The sequence below is a fragment of the Pituophis catenifer genome, unplaced genomic scaffold, assembly GCF_029215685.1.
Source record: "Pituophis catenifer annectens isolate HBS135680 unplaced genomic scaffold, rPitCat1.0.hap2 SCAF_6, whole genome shotgun sequence".
NCBI classification, from domain to species: Eukaryota; Metazoa; Chordata; class Lepidosauria; order Squamata; family Colubridae; genus Pituophis; species Pituophis catenifer.
In genome coordinates this window covers 55,561,277-55,582,654 of record NW_027256886.1, presented here as the reverse complement: position 1 = coordinate 55,582,654, position 21,378 = coordinate 55,561,277, and the positions used below count along the sequence as shown (strand labels likewise).

At 33.9% G+C, this 21,378-nt stretch overlaps 1 protein-coding gene across 5 annotated transcripts in view; it reads left to right on the top strand.

The window, feature by feature from the left end:
• ATE1 (arginyltransferase 1) overlaps window positions 1-21,378 on the top strand; it is a 63,577-nt gene that overhangs the window by 40,427 nt on the left and 1,772 nt on the right. For 4 of the 5 annotated variants that reach the window (XM_070946547.1, XM_070946545.1, XM_070946544.1 and 1 more), the window contains one exon: window positions 12,081-12,201. The exons of the other annotated variant lie outside the window; for it this stretch is intronic. In XM_070946547.1, coding sequence (XP_070802648.1) covers window positions 12,081-12,201 — 121 coding nt within the window. The remainder of the gene's footprint in view (window positions 1-12,080; window positions 12,202-21,378) is intronic. 5 annotated transcript variants of the gene reach the window in all.

Genomic DNA, 21,378 nt, shown 5'->3' with positions numbered 1-21,378 from the left:
TATGGTCAAGGAATTTTCCAAGATTTATTAGCATTTTGTACATTTTCATGCAAATACATTTCAGTTTCATTCCCAGTGTTGCTTTCGTTTAACCAACTGTTTATCTTTTAAAAAATTTTTACATTAGTTTTGTATTTTTAGAACAAATTATAGCTTACATGAATATAGTAGAATTAAAATTTTTGAAAATATATTTCAGCATTCTTAAAAAATGATATCTCTTCAACAGAACGATTTAAATGAGCTTAATTTAGAGTTGTAGAAAGACAATAGAAAATGTAATTAGTTTAACAGATAAACCCAGGTTATTGTCATGAGATAGCTTGATATCAGATGGAGAGAATGGATTCCAAAAGATTAACGAAGAAATAAAAGGCCAATTCATCTGTGATTAATTATTATATTACTTTGGATAGGCTGTTGTCATAAGCAGAATGTACTTTTTGATAGTGCTTGAGAATCAATTTTGGTGATTAGAGCTTTGGGAGATTCAGCAGCTTGAAAGGTTGTACAAAGGAATTTTAGCAGTTTTAATCTCTTGAGCCCTGGCTCCTTCATAGTTCCATGAGTGTGGAATTTAGTTAACCTTTTTCAGTAAATTAGCTTTGCTGCCTAAGCAGAAATGGAAAACCACAGCAGAACAGAATCCATACAGGATGTTGTTTACCTACGATCTTCTGCTCAAACCTACAATTGTGAGCTTGCCATTGTAACACTGAAAAGATTGCAAATCTTTTGCAAGCCCTAACACAATACAGCTTTCACTTTGTATCTTCCTGAAGGATTATTTGGTCAGCATAATTGCATTTTATATTTTAGCTGATTTAAGATGAAAATCAACTGCTTGGCTGATACACTGATACGTACTAGCAGTGCCAGAGTCCTGTGGCAGCAATGACCTATTATTGGACTGCACAAACATTTTTTAAATGAAAAACTACAATAATTGTTTTGAAATTGTTCTTGAATCACACAATCGGGTGGGTGAGAAGACTCAAATATACAACTATTCTGTTGTACAACCCAAACCTTACAGACTTAAAAATTACAATTATAAAAAATAAAGTCTTAAATTACAGCAAAGGAACAATATCCCAGTGTCCAACTAATTGATAATCTGGGTGTGGAGAAAGTGAGTGTGGCCCTGTGGTCTGCTAGAAGTCATTGTTTTGAACAGGAAATTATTTTGGCAATGCAATCAAGTCCGTGTTTTGTAATATTTCTCGCATGCATTTTTAGTTAAAATGGCTATGATCTGTCCAACCGATCATAGAGAGAAGTGTGTCATATAAATTGAATAAATAGGTAAGCAAATTGTAATCCCAAAGGTGCTGTTTGAAAGGCAACCGCACTCTCTTGTTTTTTTCCCTTAAAAACGTTAAGCTTCTCATCCAAAAAGCTTCTTGGATTGGAAGTGAAATGCTTTCAAGGAAAAACACCAAGAAAGTCCTGTTGCCTTTTCAATGGCACCTCGAGACAACCATGAACTGGATGACTGAGAATCTCCATAGACAAACAAACTGCAGGGTAAGTGCAGTAGAAATTTTGCCTGACCCTTAAACTGACATGGCTTGAATTCTTTTACATATGAAGAGTAAATGAAAAGTGATGCTTCCACCACATAACTTTAGATACAATTGGCATATTTTAATACATGAACCAGGAAAATAATCCTGAAGGTATCCCTTTTTGTTACCTGTATTTACTTATCATAATTTTTACCATTAATTATACACTTCTGTGAATCACAGATAAGCTTCTAAAGCCTGGATGAGAAAACTTTGTCTCTTCAATCAGATCCTGAAAGTCCTTTTTGCTTATTTGAGATAAACATATGCCCTCTCCAAAGTATTCCTTTTCTTTTGAGAAAAGATGGGAAGTTGCACGTAGTAGAATGTAAATTGCATGGAATGACTGTAGTTGTCTGTTAGAATACATGTGAGATATAGTGTTGCCACGTGGCAGCAAAATTTCCTCTTGTGCTACTGATCACAGCTTATTTTTATTTTGAGTGTTGCAGTCTAACAGTTAATAGTGGTGCCAGGTTTAATTCCATGCAAATAACACCATATATCTATAAAAACCCTATAATGATAACATTTCTTGCCAAAGCCAGACTATTGCATATTTTTTCCTCAAATTTATTTGTTTGTTTGTTTGTTTAAAACATTGATGTAGACTCCCATCTTCTAATCAACATTGGGTGGCTCCCAATCAAAGTTAAAACAACATACAAAACCATATTAAAACTATAAAACTAAACAGAAACTGCCATGCCAAACTCTCTTCCCAAAGGACTGTGCTGGGGTGGCTGGCCATGATGCAAACCTTGACGCAGCACTAGAGAGTGGCAGCGCCAGTGCCGCTTGGATTGAAGTAGAGGTTGGGGTAGAAGCAGCCGGTTGAGACTGCTGTGGATGGGTGGAGTTCAAGAGGAGTCAGTCCCGTACTTTACTAAAGCTTGGATCTGGGAGGACTAGGTCAGAATTGATTTGGATTGGGCTGGGTCCCTACCTAGCCAACTGATGGTGATTCGGCTAACAATGGCAACTGGGACTGCCAGGATTGCTGTTGCTAAGCAGTATGGTCACATGAATTGTGCTTGCATCACTTCTGGGGTGGGGGGGGGAGAATGTAATATATAGTGTTTTGGACTAGGACTATAGAGATCTAGATTTATGGTCAATTTCAGGCATGGAAGCCTAGTGGGTCATTCTGGATCATTCATTATCTTTTAGTCCAACTTATCTATGCAGTTACTTTTGGTTTAATTGTGGAAATATACATAACGCATCTTAATGCCCCTGGGAAATATCTATGCAGTATGTATATCTATAGGAGCAAAGATCTTGAAATCTGATTCTTGCTTACATGAAAAATATGTAGCCATGCTATTATTCATGTTTTATATGTGAATGTCCTGAGGGTAATATCACTTAAGATAAAAAATAAAGTTAATTGAGAGTGTTTGTATGATGAATATTTCTGGTCTGTGAATGCCTGAACCAAATTCTTGGCAGCTTTGTGTAATATAATACCAAGTATTAGGTCAAGATTGCTTAAGATGGCTTGTTTGGTTGACCTGGAATTATAGGATGAAAACTTCAGTTTTCTGACATTTATGAGTAGAATCTGCACTATCTTAAGATAGCTGTAAAGAAGACAGAAGTATTTGTCTTCCGTAAAAATATGTCAACATGTACTTCTGATTAGCTTCGGAATGTAAATGCTGTTTCTATTTTTTTCGGCAGACAATTCCTGTTTAGGTCAGTTTGGACACATCCTTATAAAAGGTTATACAATTTAGCAAACATCTTTCATTTCAAATGTGTGATATTTTCTTACTAAGATAACATAAAACATAGAAATAATAAATTGGCCTTTTATTTTGACCACTTAAATATTATTTATTTCAAAGTTTGAATTCCAGGGCAATTGAGAGAAAAGCAAAGGAAGTTAACAGTCCCTGACTTGTTATGGGAAATTTGACTGCTGCTGTCAAAAAGAGAGCTGCCAGAAAGATTAATTCCAGATTCACATAACATGCTAGAAATGAACTATTCTAGAATGATACACTAGGGAGACATTTATCATGACTAATTCATGCCCTACTAAACTAAGCTAATCAAGGCAAAATGCAAAGAAGTTAGTTGTGAATTATATCAAAACAGTGAAGACCTGCTATAATGCTTGTGATTGGTATGATTTACATTACTAAAACACGAAGAGAGATGATTCCTGGAAACTTGTCATATACACTGTATAATTACGATTTAGCTTTGGGAACACCCAAAGTATTCTGTATGAATCCATTTTCCATTATATCTTAGAATCTATTTTGTAAGAAAATGCAAAGAAGATGCAATTCTGTTATTTACTGTGAACTGAACTAATTCTTCATGCTTTCACATCTCAATAGATGTTTTTTTAACTAACCTATGATCTTGTAGTTAGTATACAGTATGCTTTTATTAAAGCTGTAATGCACTTCCTTATGAACCTATTCAACTAAATATTTCCTTTTTCACATCAACAATTTGATTCTCATCTCTCATATAAAAAATAGTTTTTATATAATACAATTTAATTTAATTACCTTAGATAATATGAAAATGGTGCAACATATAGAATCTATAAATGTAAGGAGAAGTACTGAAAAGGACACATATACTTCTTTGGAAGTGTGTCTTATTTTTTGTGCTAAAAATTTGTACTCCAATGTTTTTAAAAGCTCCATTTTCAGAGTCATTAGATCAATTTTGCAATGGTAAAAAAAAGCAGTTAAAGATAATAAACATACAAAATGTTTAGAATAATACTGATTATTTTTCTTTATTTTTATTATCCATGCTTTTACTGTTCGGCTGTTTAGAATTGTGTCTATACATGAAATCACTGGGATATTATTATTTTAGTTATAAATAAACATTCAGAGATCGTACCTCAGTAGAGAAACCATAAAACGTATTTCTGTCATCAGCAGTCTGGAGCCAAAGTACAAAAACTGCTGTAGACTAAATAGTATTTATTGGTCTTGAAAGGCTAATTACATAATCTTTTTATTACACGGTTTTAGCATAGGATGAAATACTAAAGAGTCTTCTGAGAACTGTGACCCTTTTCAGGGCCTTGTAATTCATTCAGTAATGTTTTATTATCATATGTTGTGTTTATTACTCTTGCACAGTGAAGTTGCTGAACAATGTTGATAAATTCTCGCCTTAGAAAATTTTGGAATATTAATGAATACTTTTATCTAAAAAAGTGAGAATTTTCTTGATAGTCAAAAATGTAAATTTAAGATTGCTTTCTTCATACCAGATCAAACTTGTAGTTGGAAGGTGTGTTCTGAATTGAATGAACCTAAAACTCCTAATCTTTTTCATTCAGGTTTTGCGGCCAATCAGAAATGAAAACCATAAGTAACTGTAGTTAATTATTTCCAACCAGTCTGTCTAGGTTAATTTTCAGAATTTATATTAAAGAACTAAAATGTTCCTATACGGTAAATTATAGTTGTAATAATTGCATTGCCTGGCTATGAATTTTGTTCTTTTTGGATTTTGTTCTAAATCAAGAATTTATGGGACTTGTTCTTAGCTCGTTACCTGTTCTTACCTGTTACCTAAGATAAGTTGTTCTTCTTACCTATTACCTAAATGGATAATGTTACCTACTTGGGTAATGAAATGTCTACAACCAAACAAATAAGCTCACAGAACATCAAGGATTTCACAGTTCAACCCTAAGCTACATATATTCTCTTCTATGGGAATTGTATTGAGTTCATGCATATACGCCTGAGAATTCACTCCTGCAGTTAAATATGCATCTATAATGAATGAATTATTTATTTTTTATACAGAGAATAATAATCGGCAACCAATTTTTGGCTCTCCTTTGTTCTGTGCTGATTTTCTAATGTAGAAAATATGTTTCTGTCACTAGAAAATCAGTGTCAGATAACGTAAAATATATTAAAAGATGCTTTAAGTTGCATACAATTAGAGGATATTTGGAAAAATACAATCACCATTATAAGAATGGTAGTTCTTGTACTGTTCAGTTAAAAATAGGGATTTTTACAGATTGCTAAACAAATGGTCTGCACATCTTGCAGTGCCATTTGATTGACAATAAAAGAACCCCTATGTTTTAATCTGCCCTATTTCTTTTTGGGGGAGGGCACAAGTTTGTTAGGGTCTCTAAAAAACCAGTTTAATGTAGTGGTTAAGGGTGTGAGTTTTACCCCTGCCTTGGGCACAAAACCAGCTGGGTGATCTTGGATCTCAGCCCTAGGAAGCAGGCAATGGCAAAACCACTTTTGAAAGCTTGCCAAAAAAATTGCAGGGAATTGCATAAGCAGTCTCTGAGAATCAGACACAAATGAATGGATGAAAACAAAACACACACAGAGAGAGAATCTACTGAGCTATTGAAAAGAGAAAATGAGAATTTCATTATCACATTTCTGTCAATAAGAGTTCAGTTTGACCGAATCAAAATTAATAGCATCTTCGTCAGAATAATAGTTAATCAGTGCTGGGAGCAGAGTGTACCTTTAAATATTTACATCCTTAAGCAGATTAAAGGAATTGAAGGATGTACAATAATTTCTCTGGTTCCCAATTGGTAGCATCTCCACTAACATAACCCATTTACAATATTATATTTAGTATACTATTTTCGTTTTTCTTTTTTTTAAAAAAAATCTGGAATTATATATTTTCAATCTACCCCTTTCAGCATCTGTAAATATAATCCTTTATCAACTCACTGCTGCTATAACAAAATTTTTAAAATACGTTTGACTGATTTCTGGGTTATTAAGTGGATATATGGGTTAGAGTGGATTTTTAAAAGTAAATTATCTGAGTAAGGCAAGATTGTAATGTAATATTGAACAAATGTAATATTAATTGTGATAAGTTTATTTCACATTAAACTATACTTTATGTGTGGAATTATTTTTAACAATAGTTTATTGTACAACTGCATAGATTTCCATTTCCAGCAGATCAGATTTGATAATTTGCCAGAACCACATTCTGAGCCTTTGTACTCATTGCATGAAGTATGAAAGAAAACTTAATCAAGGAGAGCAGGGGGTTGGACTAGAAGACCTCTGTTATTCTGTTATATCTGTTATAACTGTTAGAGACTAGAAATAGCCTGGAAGAGAATAGGCTGAATATTTTTGTCTGCCACTTTCAGGCTTCCATTCACTTGTGTAGACTAGGAGCCATCTGACAACTTGAATTATTCATGCTTTAAAAAGAACTTACCACTTAAAATATTTGAGGTTTTTGAAACAGGAGCTTGGAAAATACCAGAATGTACCAGAAACCTGATTTGTATGTTGATGAAGTAGGAATATAATCCAAGTTGGCTATTTGGAACTATACAAAGGACTTTCTTCTCTTCCCCTGCAAATTTCTCCTTTTCTTCTTTAGTCAATTATATGAATTCAGACATTAATGTTAACCAAAGATTAAAGATGGTTTAATCATTAAAGATGGGCCTGAAAAGGAACACAAATACCTGGGGGAGAAGAAAAAAAAGGTTTCCGATAGATTTCACCTATCATTTTTAACAAATGTTGATCAATAAGATTTTACAATAAAGAGGCATGAAAGTTTGTATCATATCCAGTTGTTCTGAAGAATTGAATTAGTTGGTCCTATAAGCACTACATAATCAAAATAAAGAAAATGTTTATACACGCTTTTAACAGAGATTGGCAAAATGGTAGCAATGCCACAATAATCTCAGGATACCTACATGGGGCTCAGAGAAATCTTTGGTAAGCAAACCAATACCACTGTCAGTATAGAAGTTGGTTTTTAGTGACTTGTTGCCAAGCTCCCTCTTTGAAGTAGCTGTTGGCCTCTGTCTTAATCACAAGTATGTATCTGTGCATATACATTTGTATAGAAGTCTAGTCTGAAATATTTCACTAGAATGAATGTAGTGCTAGCTTTCCAAATAAAAAATGATCAGCAAAAGGATCTGTTCTCATTCCTGATATTTTGAAACAATAAAAACATCCTAAGTCATCAAAATAGAAATATTAGACAGGGTTTTTTTTTTTGTTGTTCTAGGCCCAAGTTTAAGTGTGGCCGGGCTTTCCAAAAATATAAGTTCTGGAATGTTGAATGTGAAGCCAGATACTGTAGCTCTTTTGCCCCTTGACATGTGAGAATAAATTATATGTAAAAAGAGGCTGCAGAATCATACTAGGCCTTGTCCTTAAGACTGCCTAGCACTATTTCCTAGCGTCACTGTATAAGGTATGGGCATCCACAAAGAAGATCCAATGCATGGAAACTCTCCCTGCACTCTGGAACTTTGACCATGCAACAGCCAAGATACACCCCAAATAGTTGGGTTTTTTCCCTTCCTACTTCAGCATTGCTTTATCCTGTGTGATGCTATCTAAACAGAGTTTGTGAAAACAGAGTAGCTGAACTTAGTTGCAAAGACCTCTCTTGGAGTGGATAATGCATATCTCTGTTTATGTAATTAAATCAGGGAGCAAGGGTCTGCTGTTGTATTGGGCTGATGGGATTCTGCTGGTGTCCTCTTTCAAGGAAAAGACTGAATTTAATAAACCTTTGGATTGGCTCACATTTTCTCATGCCTTTGCCTTAATACATTGCTGTTGATAATTTTAGGGTATTTTGTTTATGTAATGTTAAAATTCCTTTATAAAGCAGCTGTCTGGAAACTGAGATGAACGCTTTAATTCACTTTTAATAAAAGATCAATGGGTTTATTGTGGAAAAATAGAACACAGATGTACACTGTACCTGATAAAAGAATTAAATGTGTGTTTAACCTTCTCTGTTTGTTTTGTGCTACTGGTACTTGACCTCCTTTGTTTTTTTGGAACTATTATCTTTCTCTGGAGCTTTTACTTTTCATATTTGGCTTAGTCTGTAAAAACAAACCCCACTAACATACCCTCATCTCAAATACTCACCAAATCCTTTAGATTTTCCAAAATATTTTAAAAGTAAATCTTCAGACTTAAGTTTCATTAAAATCTTTGGCCTTGTATTGGAACAGAAGTCCAGAGATGCTTTTAGCGCAGGAACTAGAATACAAAGGCTGGCAAAGTGAGAATACTTCAATTAAAGACACCTTAAGGCAGAACTGCCAAGTTTGCTTCCAGAAGTTTCCAATTAAATATCCAGCCATGCCTGAATGAATGTCATATGTAAGGTTTTCTTTCAGTGTATCTTTTACAAGAGGAAACTAGTGACGAGAGGTTGGTTGAATGTCTTTTTGGCTGAAGACTAAAAAAGAGAAATAAAGAAGAGACAAAATAATTAATACAGCTAAAATTTGCCTCTAGAATAAATCTGTGTGAGATATTCTTCCTCTTCATCGGGAATATTTTGTCGTCTTTGTCTCCTCATAGTGGAATGTGTGGGATGAAACAAAAACTAATGCAAATGTTTTGCATACTTCAAAAAAGCCATTTAGAAAGAGACAATTTTATAGTCAGAGGATATCTCATAAACAGTAAGATGCACACATTATGCCAGATAATTGTGGAGACATGGTGTTCTGTTTCCATTCTGCTGCTTGGCCACATGATAAGCTGTTCCGTCTGCCAAAAGCAGAATTGTGATTTGGTGCACCACTATGATTTTCTCTAAGTGAACACATATGGACCGAGTGGCACATAAAGAGGAGTTTTATGATTGTCATCATAAATTGAAACCGTGGCAATGGGCCTTCAATGTAACATGACTTTATTTTCTATCATGAGAGAAAAGAACAGCTGAACTGTGGTTAGCAAGGCTTCTACCCCAGCCTCTTCCTCCAACTTGGTTCAGAGAAGGGGTTTAATACCTATAAAAATTACAGTTCATTATTGCTGAATGTAAGGCAAACTAATTTTTACTAACTGTGGTTTGTTGAAATAAGCCAGCTGCATAAGCTACATTGTTACATCATAGCTAGATGTAATAAGGAGCTGTGGTTAAAAGTATGAATGAAAATTTTCATACCCATTATGATTTTGTGGGGCTAATGAAAATAGCTTGTTTTTTTAATAGTATAAACATTGTTTAAATGTTAGTCTTCATGTGAAACCACCTGAAAAAAATTCCTAAAATGTAGAAAGCAAAATTTTCATTGATCAGATAAAAATGTAATAAATATGTTACTGATATTTTTCTTTGAAAAAATAATTTAACAGTTTAATGGGACTTAAAGTATCTCATGTGTTAAGTCCACATGTTCTTAATATGAAAATCTTAATATTAAAATATGATGATTGGCAGGTGATAGTTTCCTTCAATTCTTTTTCTTGTTTCTTTCCTTCCCCACTAGATATGTGGATATGGAATTCAAACCATATGTAAGGTCATTGCTTAGTATTTGTTTGCATCTGCTGTAAAAATAGCCAGCTCTCCAGGGCCAAACTTAAATTAAAACTATTATAAAATACAGACAGTACTTGACTTATCATTATAATGGAGCCTGGAATTTTGGTCACAAGTCATTGTAATCAGTAGTTGGGTCATCACGTGGCCAGATTCAATTCTGCAACACTTTTTACAATGGTTGCTTTCGTAAAGTGAATTGTAATCATTAAATGAATATATCCAATGGGCATTTCTTGCCAGAAAATGACAAAACAGTTGCAAATCATGGTTACATAACTGCAGAACTCTGCAACTGATCATAAATGCAAGTTGGTTGCCAAATGCCTGAAATGCAATTGTGTGAGAGCGTTGAGGTGGCAGACAAATCTTTTTAAAGAGTCCATTGTAATTCCAAACACTCATAAAGTGACTACTCATAAATAAAGGATTACCTGTCAATAGAAGTTGTCTTTGATTCACTATACAATAATGAAGTTAATATTTATTCCATATTTAGTTCTTGCTGCACTTAAGTTTGTTTGCTTGATTTGCCTAGCCTCAGCATCTGTTAGATTTGTCTGTGCCTAAAGTTGAAATCTTCTGTGCTGAAAGGATATATATATCACCTAAAATTTGGCATTGTAGTTTGATTTTCTTCAAAATATTTTTTTCATAGATTCTGTATAAATGATTATCCTGAAGATATTTATTTGGCTCAGAGATTTTCTCCTCCAGATTTAATGACTAACTTGATTGGTAAAATATGGGCTATTTCAGATTTTATTTTATACAAAGAAAAATGTTCCAAATGTTTAACGTTGAGGTGGCATTGTAGAAAGAGAGCCATCCTAATCCTGGTAGGAAAAAAAAATCAAGAGCAGAAGCTTCTTTTCCAGATAACAAATTTTATTAAAAGGCATAAGCTTTCATGAGCTTCACCTTGCTTCATCTACTACATGGAATGGCTAATACAGCTTTTATACAATATAATGTGTTAAAGTCAGAAAAGCTGCTACCAACCTCATTTCCATTAAAGTGGCAATGTCTGTGATCTGTCAGAAAAGACTTAATTTTACAGAACTGCTTTAAGATTTACTTTCATTAACAGATTATGTATCACTGAAGATGTTGGTTTCTAGAGAAGTTTGGAGCTTTAGTTTTGAAGGGACACAGTGGGTTTGGAGCAAGTAGTAGTCCAGATGTAGCATCTCTCCTTTTAAAGAAGCTGCATCTTTTCCTAAGATCGCACTGTTGCAGCACCATCCTCAGAAAAGACTCATTTGGTTTAAGAACTTGTCTATAGGTGCTAAGCCTGCACCCTCGGCACTCCAAAACACCCTTTTGTCTTTGAATCCAAACCTGTGCCCAGTCCTATTAATTTCATTACCTTTACTCATCTTGCAGATGACTATGTGGTTGAAGTATATGTTGTTGATATAGGTGATTGCTATTTTTATTTTATATACATACCCTGATTTTTTGTTTGTTTTAAGACCTTCAGCTAGAATTAGTTTCCATTTGGTTAAGACAGGTGATGTAAAGGAGCAGACTTGATTGTTCATTCATTCTCCAGATTTTCTTTCCCCAACTTGGTACCCACCAGTTGGGTTGGAGTTGCAGATGCTAAAATTCCCAGCCAGCATGGTGAAGCTGGCAGACATTCTGTGACTTGTAGGTGAGGGCTCAATGTGTATTTTATTTAGTATTGGGTTTAATTCCGTTTTATCTTCTCAAAACAATAAACTGTCAGACAAATTGTTCTTAATGTGCAATATCTCTTTGCTTACAGCAGTTGCCAGTCAAATTAAGATAATTGTAATTAATGTTACCGTTGTAATACTAATTGTTTTTAAAAAGGAGATGCAGTAAAAGATAAAGAGATCATCCAGTGTTCATATAGATATTTTCATTTTGTCTTCTTTCAAATGCACATGCCATTCTTCGTAAATGTCTTCAAACTTCCTGGGTGATTCTTGGCACTTTCATATCCAAGAATAAACCAAATATTGGTTTTGGGTTTTTTTAGATTGGCCAAAGCTGGACATCCCACAGAAAATCTACATACTTAGAGAAATTTACATTGGTCTATACATACTGTAGCAGGATTGTTTTATTTCATATCTATATTAGGCAGGAGGCATTTTGGACAAAGAGATATTTGAATTTGATAAATGGCATGCTGTTATTTTCTTTACTTTGCAGGGACAGTATAGACCTTCTGATTTACTATGTCCAGAGACATATACTTGGATACCCCTTGAGCAGTGTCTACCTTCTCTTGAGCGTTCAAAATATTCTCGCCTCAATCAAGACTTAAAAATAGGTAGGTACTTAACTTAAGTTCATTGGAACTTTTGCAGACACCTTCAGAGTGTCTATTATCAGTCTATAATGTTTAAAATTCCTTTAGAATTTTTCACAAGCTTTTATGTTACTTAAGAAAAAATCCTGTGGTCCATTTCATGTATTCACCGGTGTCAAGTGCTCAAATAACATGATGGTAATGAAGTAATGGAAACATATACATATAGTCTCGGCGAGCAAACCCTTCCATAGGAATGCCCTGTGAAATATTTGTATCCTATGCAATGTGACATTTTGTGTAAAGATAAAATATTTGTAAGAGGTAGTGTGAGGAAGTGGGAAGAATTTATGCTTTCCACTATTGCACTATTTCATTATCTGTTCCTGAGGAATATATGAATTAGGGTACAGTCTCACATTATATGGTATTATAGATCTAAAGAAAAATAGGCTTCTCTTTGAAAGGCCCTGTTTGTGTCCTACACAATAGTTTTATGCTTCTTTAAAATGTGAGGCTTTTCCTGGCATTGATCTTTAGGCAAAAACCTATTGCTTTCTAGATTATTTTGTTATAGAAGTAAATGGTTCTTTTTATAAATATAAAAGTGCTTATTTGTGTCCGAATACTTTATCCAGAACAAAGTAAATCAATTTATAATTGGTCAGAGTTGTTTTTCATGCTGTTTTCCTTGAACAGTACAGCATGTTATGAGGAGCTTTCTGACTTTGGCTGATCTGTAAAGCCTGAATTGAGTCTGAGATTAAAACAATGCCAAAATACGCCTTGCATGTAAGAAGAAGATTACACTGCTTTATAAATTGAATTCAAACAAAACCATCTGACTATGAGACAGACAAAATGCTGCTTTGAATAGGTGCTCTAGAAAAGATTGCTAAAATGAAGGAACTAATACCCAAATAACAATAGTGACCTTAGTTTAAAGAATTTGAATGTTTGTACCAATTCCACTTCAATATAATAAATATAAAAGTCTGCCTCTTTATCCATAGTGAATACATAAATCCAGATACAATATGAATTCAAGCTTGGGTCCTGTGGCTTAAGGAAATTAAAATATAATGCCTGCTGTGAATGAGAGTCATCAAGGTTTGTGCAGCTACTAGCATGAAGGAAGCAGTTCACCATTCCAGAGCTTGTTTCCTGCAGAATACCTTCTTTACAGACATCAGTTTTTAAAAAAGGCCTTTAATTACAATTTAATGAATATTGGCTTAGACAGACAGTGATATGCTCTGTTTCACATGCTATAGTTTGCTATAACAATTTGTGTTATGCAATTGAGTTTGCATAACAGAGTTCGCTAGACCACCCAATTCATAAAATAGTTGCCAGAATTGAACAATGTAAGAGGACAGAGTTCATATGTTCCTATTATCAATAGCTGTAAATGTAAATGACCACCAGCTTACTTTGTTTCAAAAATAATGTATCTGTCAGCACTGGAAGAGAGCCTAATTTGGAACGCTGACATCTTTTACTGAATCTGGTGAGATAAAAATATTATTTATTCTAATAGTGATACTTGTTAGCTACCTTTGGAAGAATTCTTTAGCAATATTCATTTATTGGTGATCATTTCTTCAGACCTATCACACCATAATCTATCATGCAAAAACTTGATTTTATGAATGTGTATCAGTAGAGCAGATAGTGATGAAAATCTATTGCTGTAATGGCTAGCACGGATCTTCTCACTTTTTTCAGATTGGAAATTGATTTGGCTTTTTAGTGGGACATAAGAGCTAGTGAGTGAAGCCAAGGACTGGCTGGCTGGCTGGCTGACTGACTGTCTCTCTTTCTTTCTCTCTCTCTTTAATTAAACTTTTTAAAAATTAAAGATAATTAATATGATAACTCGCTTAAGTTCATGTTGAATAATTGGCTCCTTCTATCAACCTAAAACCAACCATCTCGAAATACATTTTAGAGAGTTCTACTGCCTTATAATTTTCAGAGGTATCATGCAACTAGAGATAGTAGACTTCTTGTTTAAGCAGTTCACATACACTTCCTTGTTCTAGTATTAAAATACCTTTTAAACAGCTACGTGCTGGGAAAAAATGAAAGGATTCTCTCTATAACACAAAGCAAACATCATCCTCACTAGTTTGGATTTAAACACCAGTTATTTTAACATAAATGTAGCCAATTGGTACTAATTGTATTTTGCTTTTTACTTTGCAAATTGCAAGACATATATGCATAGAAGCCAAATAAATAAAATAATTTTGTAGTCCCAGCTAGTACTGAACAGACTGTGCAATGTTTCTCAGACTTTTAAGATGAAAATAATTATCATATAGTGGTACTTAACCTTTTAAAGCTTATGTGATTGTGAAGCAGACATGAGCATAATGCAGGAATAAGATCTACAGAACAAATAGTTCTATATGCTTGTAAAAGATTGGTTATGATTTTCTAGCATTGTTTTATTTGCTTCTCTTTTATAAAGAAGCAAATTACAGTTGTCCATTGAAAAGATAATATAGGCTGCATGATTGTTACTATAGTTATAATATAATAATAAAACATATATGTTCATATATATTGATGTAACCAGCAAGATTTTACACGCCCTTTAATAAGCCAAGGTATATCCCAAAGTACTTAAGAATTTATTGTAAATAAATTTTATTTTTAATAAACAAATTTTAATAAACAATATATTGATACTGTATTTGTAATGGATAGGTTTGAAGCAACGCTTTGAAAGTTATGAAGCAGACTTATTTTCTCATAGTTGTTAACAAAACGTAGAAGGTTATTGTTCCATGAGTTACAGAAGACAGAAAATGTGTTGATTTATTCCCAGAATTGCTTTAGCTTCTTACATTTTGGATCTTGCATCTGTTCTTAATTAACTTTATAAACACTTGAAGGCATTTGAAGTTCACAGTCCAACATGATTCTTGATCATAAAATATGTTTAAACAGTACAGATAGTGCTAATGAGCTGTATCCAAATTTGTCAACTGAATTTTAGTATATGCAAGGAAACCCTAATAAGTAGATGAATCACTGATGTTCAATAATTCTAGCTATGCTGTGATATTAAAAAAAGAAAACATTTTTATCTGAACAAAGAATGTTTGTTATGTAAGCAGAAACATGTTAATCTTTGCTAATAGATAATTCTTCTCCAAATAAATGGAAGCATGTTTATGATGATTATAATTTTGTAAGATTTCAGTTTCCCATCAACTAGAAGGGTGGGGGGGGGAATGGAATTAGTTTTAGAGTAACATTTATTGTGTTCATAGGATGAAGTCTAAAACCATTTCTTAGGAAACAAAACTATATCGAAAGTCTAAATGCCACTTCAACATTACAATGCTATATATTCCACGGGATGATAGATGACTGACTTTAGCCTAATGCTCCTAATGTATATTCTTGAAAAGGCATTCTTTAAAGACGTATTACACAAAAGTGGTGCTGGAACTACCTATATTGTGTTTTGCATATACAGTACTGATCGTGCAGGATGGGTTTCTCAACAGTGCTCTATATTTTGCTCCTTGCTGACTTGTCATGAGCCTCATAATCTGCTATCCAGAAGCTATATTCAATAATGTAGTACCATGTTTCTCTTTAAACATAACCCACCCCAAAAAGAAGGGCCAGCACTGTTTTGTGCCCATGCATTAAAATTAAGCCCTACCCCCAAAATTTGGCCCTAATTAAGTGCATGCGTGGTCAGGCTTGCCGGAGTGGATGACGGCAGGGGTTTTCGTGTAGACGGTAGCTAGAGTGACCGTTACAGGTAGGCAAGGGTGTGTGAGGCGTGTGTCGCGTTGTTTGCTCTTTTCGGCCGCGAAAGAAGTGGCCAGACGAGCGCATGGGAAAAAATGTAAGACATCCCTTGAAAGAAGGTCTAGCCATTTTTTCGGGGGTCAAAAGAAAATAATACCCAGTTGTATTTTTGAAGAAAAACAGTACTTATTACATATCCATATCCAGCCCACGGGGCGCTTAGATCTGGCCTGCAGGGACACCCTGGACACAGCAAAGGACTGGCCCGTGGTGCCTCTGCCAGTGAAAACGGAGCTTTGAAGGGCCATGTGTGGCCCTTGCAAGCTCCGTTTTTGCTGGCAGAAGGTTGCAGAAGGCCATTCAAAAATGGAGCTTGGGAGCTCGTTTTCTGGCAGAGCGCTCGGGCCACCAAAGGTGCCCCTGACACAAGTTATGTCGAGCTGGCCACACCCACTCTGGCCATGCCTACCCTGACCCCCCAAGGTCAAACACAACCCTGATGTGGCCCTCAATGAAATCGAGTTTTACACCCCTGGTCTAAAGCATATTATCCTATCCTGAGTCCACATAGTAAGGCAAAAGGAATGAACCAACAACTCAGATTAAAAAATCAGCCAATAATGCTTAAAAGCAGACAACAGCATAGCTTAGAGTTCAGTCAACAAAGTGCAATATACAAACTAGTCAGGCTCAGAGAAGAGTCAAGAGTTTGCAACAATTTTAAGTAAGGTTTGGAATAAAATAACAAAATTGTTTCAGGATTTGACTGCTTCCAGACAGAGGCCTAATTGTTGCAAGTTCAAATATTGGACTCTTCATTAGTTATATTCTATAGTACCTTCATCCAAAGGGGTTCTTCCAAGCAGTTAAGTATTTCTTTGTTTCTATCCTTTGCTCTATATGCCGTAGTGTCAAAGTTCCCCCAAATTTAAGAAACCATCTTTTACTGTCCCAGCTTGTTAACCTTGAACTTCTCCGGGATTGGACAGATGAGGACAGTGGAAGATAAATTACTGATGTCTCAAGGTTAGGCTTTGGTGCCACCAGATCTTAACATTCCTTACTCTTTCCCTGTTCTAACTCTTTTTCCCTGGACAGAGATTTATCCAGACAATGTTAACTTTCATATTATTAAAATATATATATTGTACAAAACATCTATTATGAAAAATGATTAATCTGAATTTAAAAAGTAGTATAGTATGCTGTATATATACTTCATGGTATGTACTTGTAAAATTGATCCTGACAGATCAGTATTATTGCCTGGAAATGCCAGAACCATTTATACAGTAATCAAGAATTATATCATTTTGATGTGTCATTCTTTAACAGCTGTAAAGGGTTTTTAGATTCCGTTATATTCAGTTAAAGCCATTCTGTTTAAGGGTTACAATAAAGTGATTTTTTTTCTTTCGACTGGTTCTTGGCATTAAAACAATAACTGAATTCAAACTGACTAAATAACTAGTACTGTTGCTGTGACAGGAACTCTTATTTGGTTTTTTGAGATTAGTTTATACATAAATCTATATTAAAAGAGTGTGGTAGCATTATTTAACTTGAGGGGGGTGGTTTAGTACTTTTTGATTGCTTTTTATTCTGAAATGTATAGTTTTTTAAAGACGAGCTAGATAGCAGTCTTTTAAAAAGGGAATAATCTGTTAAAATTCTGGATTAAAATTATTACTTTTGTATATATGTATATATGTTATCTACTAATTGCAGATGTTCCAAAACCTTCGACATGATTTCTATTAGTCTGTTTTTTATTATTATGGATCTACTTGGTTCTTTTCCTGGAATTTCAAGATCCAATAATTAAATTCCAAATGTAACACCACATGACTGTGCCTGATTTTACCACTCTTTTTTTTTTTTCCAGTAATGGTTAAATGAAATAGGCAGTCATTAAATGAATCAATTGTATCCAAAGAGTTTTTTTTTTTTTGCCAGAAAACAAAAGTAAATGTCAAAAACCTGTAAAAAATGTATAAATCACAATCATGTAACTGCAGGATGCTGCAAAAGGCCATAAATGAGAGCAAATTATCACATGGACAATATGTGATCACATGACCATAGGAAGTATGCAGCCATTGAAACTTCAAAATTGGGTTTTAAGTAACCCGGGGAGTGGGGTTGTATACTTTATACAATCGCTAAGTGACTGGTTGTTAAACTAGAACTACCTGTAAGTGATATACATACATAAACAAACAAATAAATGTTGCACTGGGTATGTTGAATGGAGAACACAAATTACTTCTTGAAATGCACATATGACTCCTGGAACAATTCAAGGAGAGCAGAATGATCTGGCACTAAATAGTTAAAGCACAAAATGTTTTGTACATCTCTATTTTTAATGTTTATTTTAGTATTTTAACTATTCACCTATTACAATTGCGGCTTTAACAAAGGATATCTTTGTGAGAACAGCATAAAACATTTTTTTAAAGAATGAACTGGCACTAAATAGTTAAAGCACAAAATGTTTTATACATCTCTATTTTTAATGTTTATTTCAACTATTATTCACCTATTACAATTGCGGCTTTAACAAAGGATAATTTTGTGAGAGCAGCATAAAACATTTTTTGAAAAAATGAAGCCAGAGGCTATCACTGAGGACCTTCTAGTGTGAACTATTTGTGGTCTTAGCTACTATCTGTATGATCTTTATTAAGTGATGGTATTATACTCAGAGTGGCTGCATTTACCCATAATGCTGACATAATCCTTTAAATTATGGTTGCTGGAACAAATCGTTTATGCTAATAGTGCAAACATAATGCAAAGCCACAATGGGGAGTTAATCCATTATTTTAACTAAACCCAAATAAATTACATAATATAGAAATGGGTTGTGTTATAATACTGACTCTTTGTGTAGTCAGCCAGTCTCAACTTGAATGGACTTTGCATTTCAGTTCTAGAATTTAAAAAGTGTATCCTGTGGGCATATATAGCCTGCCAGTGGCTATTGTGTGATTATCGGAGCTCCCATATAATGTTGAGTTTTCCTACTGTATATATTTGGATTGGACGTCAAGTGTATTTTATTCTTGAAAAACACACAAAAATGAGTAATATTTTAAAGTGTGGCTCTTGACATAGTATGCAATCTCGTGCAACCCTCCGGGGTAGTGTTCTGACTCCCTTCTCAGATAGTTTCTTATGAGGTAGCAAGCCTGATGATTAGTTAGTTGCTTAAGTATGGCTAATGAGGAGCCATATGGTCAAGGCTCTGGTCTAGTTACACAGTTGTGACTAAATATCTATCTTAACAATAAGAATACAAAATTATGATTAAAAGATTGAAGGAAGCAGTGGGGGGATCTACTATTAATCCATCAACCAACTCAAACGAGATGCTTGCTGTTCTTTACAGTATCTTGCTTACTTGATATAAGCTACTAGCTCATATTTATACTTCTTTCTGTCTTTGTTTGCCATATAAATCCTGGTGATGAAGTATTAAGGCGATAATTAATTACTTTCAGAAAAGCATTTTCTGGCAAAGTCTTGCATGGACAAATTTAAATAAGTAATACTTCCTTCATGCGGTTAATGTATATTTGTAATTACCTTGTACATGATCCATAAATAATTAAGACACCTGAACCTGAATTGAAATTATAATTTGTGCAATTTTAATTTGACACAGTCTGTTCTTTAGAGGTTGTAACACACGAGAGAGGGGGGGGAAGAGGGAGAAAGAGAGAGAGAACACTACCTGCATCAAAAACAATTTCTTAAGGATTTGGAGCGTATAAGCCAATTTATACTGATATTAACTGAGTATAACATAAATTTAATTAATAAATAAATAAAAATAACATTTACACCAGAAAATAGTGGAAACTAAAAAAAAATAGGCAGGTGGAATTGGGATTAGAGTTTTTGCAACTGGATAGATGTGGATTGCAGATTTAGCAATCTCATTTTCATTTTATCTTTGTTCATTTCAATGGTTTTTGTTTGTTTTCTTAATTTATTTGATAATACTTATTTAAAAGATTTCTACTTATTATTCAGAGAGGTATCCAGAATTCAATTAAAGACAACTATGAAAATTGTATGACATACAGACCATAGTTAAATCAGATTTTATTGTAGTAGACATAATTTCTCTTGCTTCTGATGAAAGGCAGACATGCAAGTTTGAAGAACACGGGCAAATTCTAAAAAATAGTTATATGGCAGAATCTAATAAAGTCAACAAAATCTGGATCAAGGAGCAGTTAAAATAAGAAAGAAATGCTTCTCCAATCTCCAATTTCAATGTTTGGTAAAAGTAGTAGGATTGGAAAATATGAGTCTTGAATTAGGGTGGGACTTTGTGGGTGTACCAGAAGTATTCAGGTTGCAGCTCATATTTTACCTAAGGTTAAATAACTCTTCTGATTCTTTCTAAGAACTTAAACTCATTCTATGATGAACCTATATTCCAGAATTGAACTTGAAACTGAAATTCTTTGCAGAATGTCCCCCAAAATTTTTAACCAAAGGAGTAGAAATACATAAACCTGATAGAACATTAGAAAAATATTGTCTTCACAAATGGCTAATGGTTCAAAAAGCCACTAACAAGTAGAGTCACTGTTGAGGATTTGATTGCATTGGTCAATATTAAAGAAAAAGTAAATTTGGACTTGTTGAACAACACACAACATGGAGCCTTATGTTCCTTTATGTTTTGTTATGTTTGAAACAAAATGAATAAGTAGTGATTAAAGGATGCTGTGCTTTGCACATATATATCCATATCCTGAAGCATTCTCAAGGAGAAAGGAGTCTCAATTCTAGTGCTATAATGAAGAGGCTAGAGAAAGTTGGCATTGTTTTGAGACAAAACTTTTCCTACTGATATAGGCTGCCAGTTTCCCATAACAAACTTGTACAATAACTTGAGATTATCAAGTGTTTGGATTCAGTCCACTTTCTGTTGATTTGTGTGGTTTTATAAAAACATGGCTTAAAAGTAGGAGGCCTTTCCATTCATGCTTTATATTATTGCATCAATTCAGCCTATTTTATAAAAATGTCTCCAGATAAATTGTGCAATGAGTTTCAAAGGTCTTAAAATCCTAGTTATAATTTGTTTAAAAATCTATTTTTTTCTTAATCAAATATATAAATATATCTTAGTAACAGATGTTTAGTGTTAAATTTAACAATGGAAAACATCATGTTTTCGGTTATTGCTTGTTTCTTTAAATCTCTTATACAACTATTTAAATTTTGTTCTGCATTATAATCCATTTTATAAACAATTGTAAAATGGCACTGATACTATAATTACTTTATTCAGTAATAATAAATAATGTTTTGACATAAAAAGTGCAAGCCTACTATGGTTTTATAGTAAAGGTAAAATAAGACTAACTCCAAATGGGAAGGTTTTATGTCACAGGG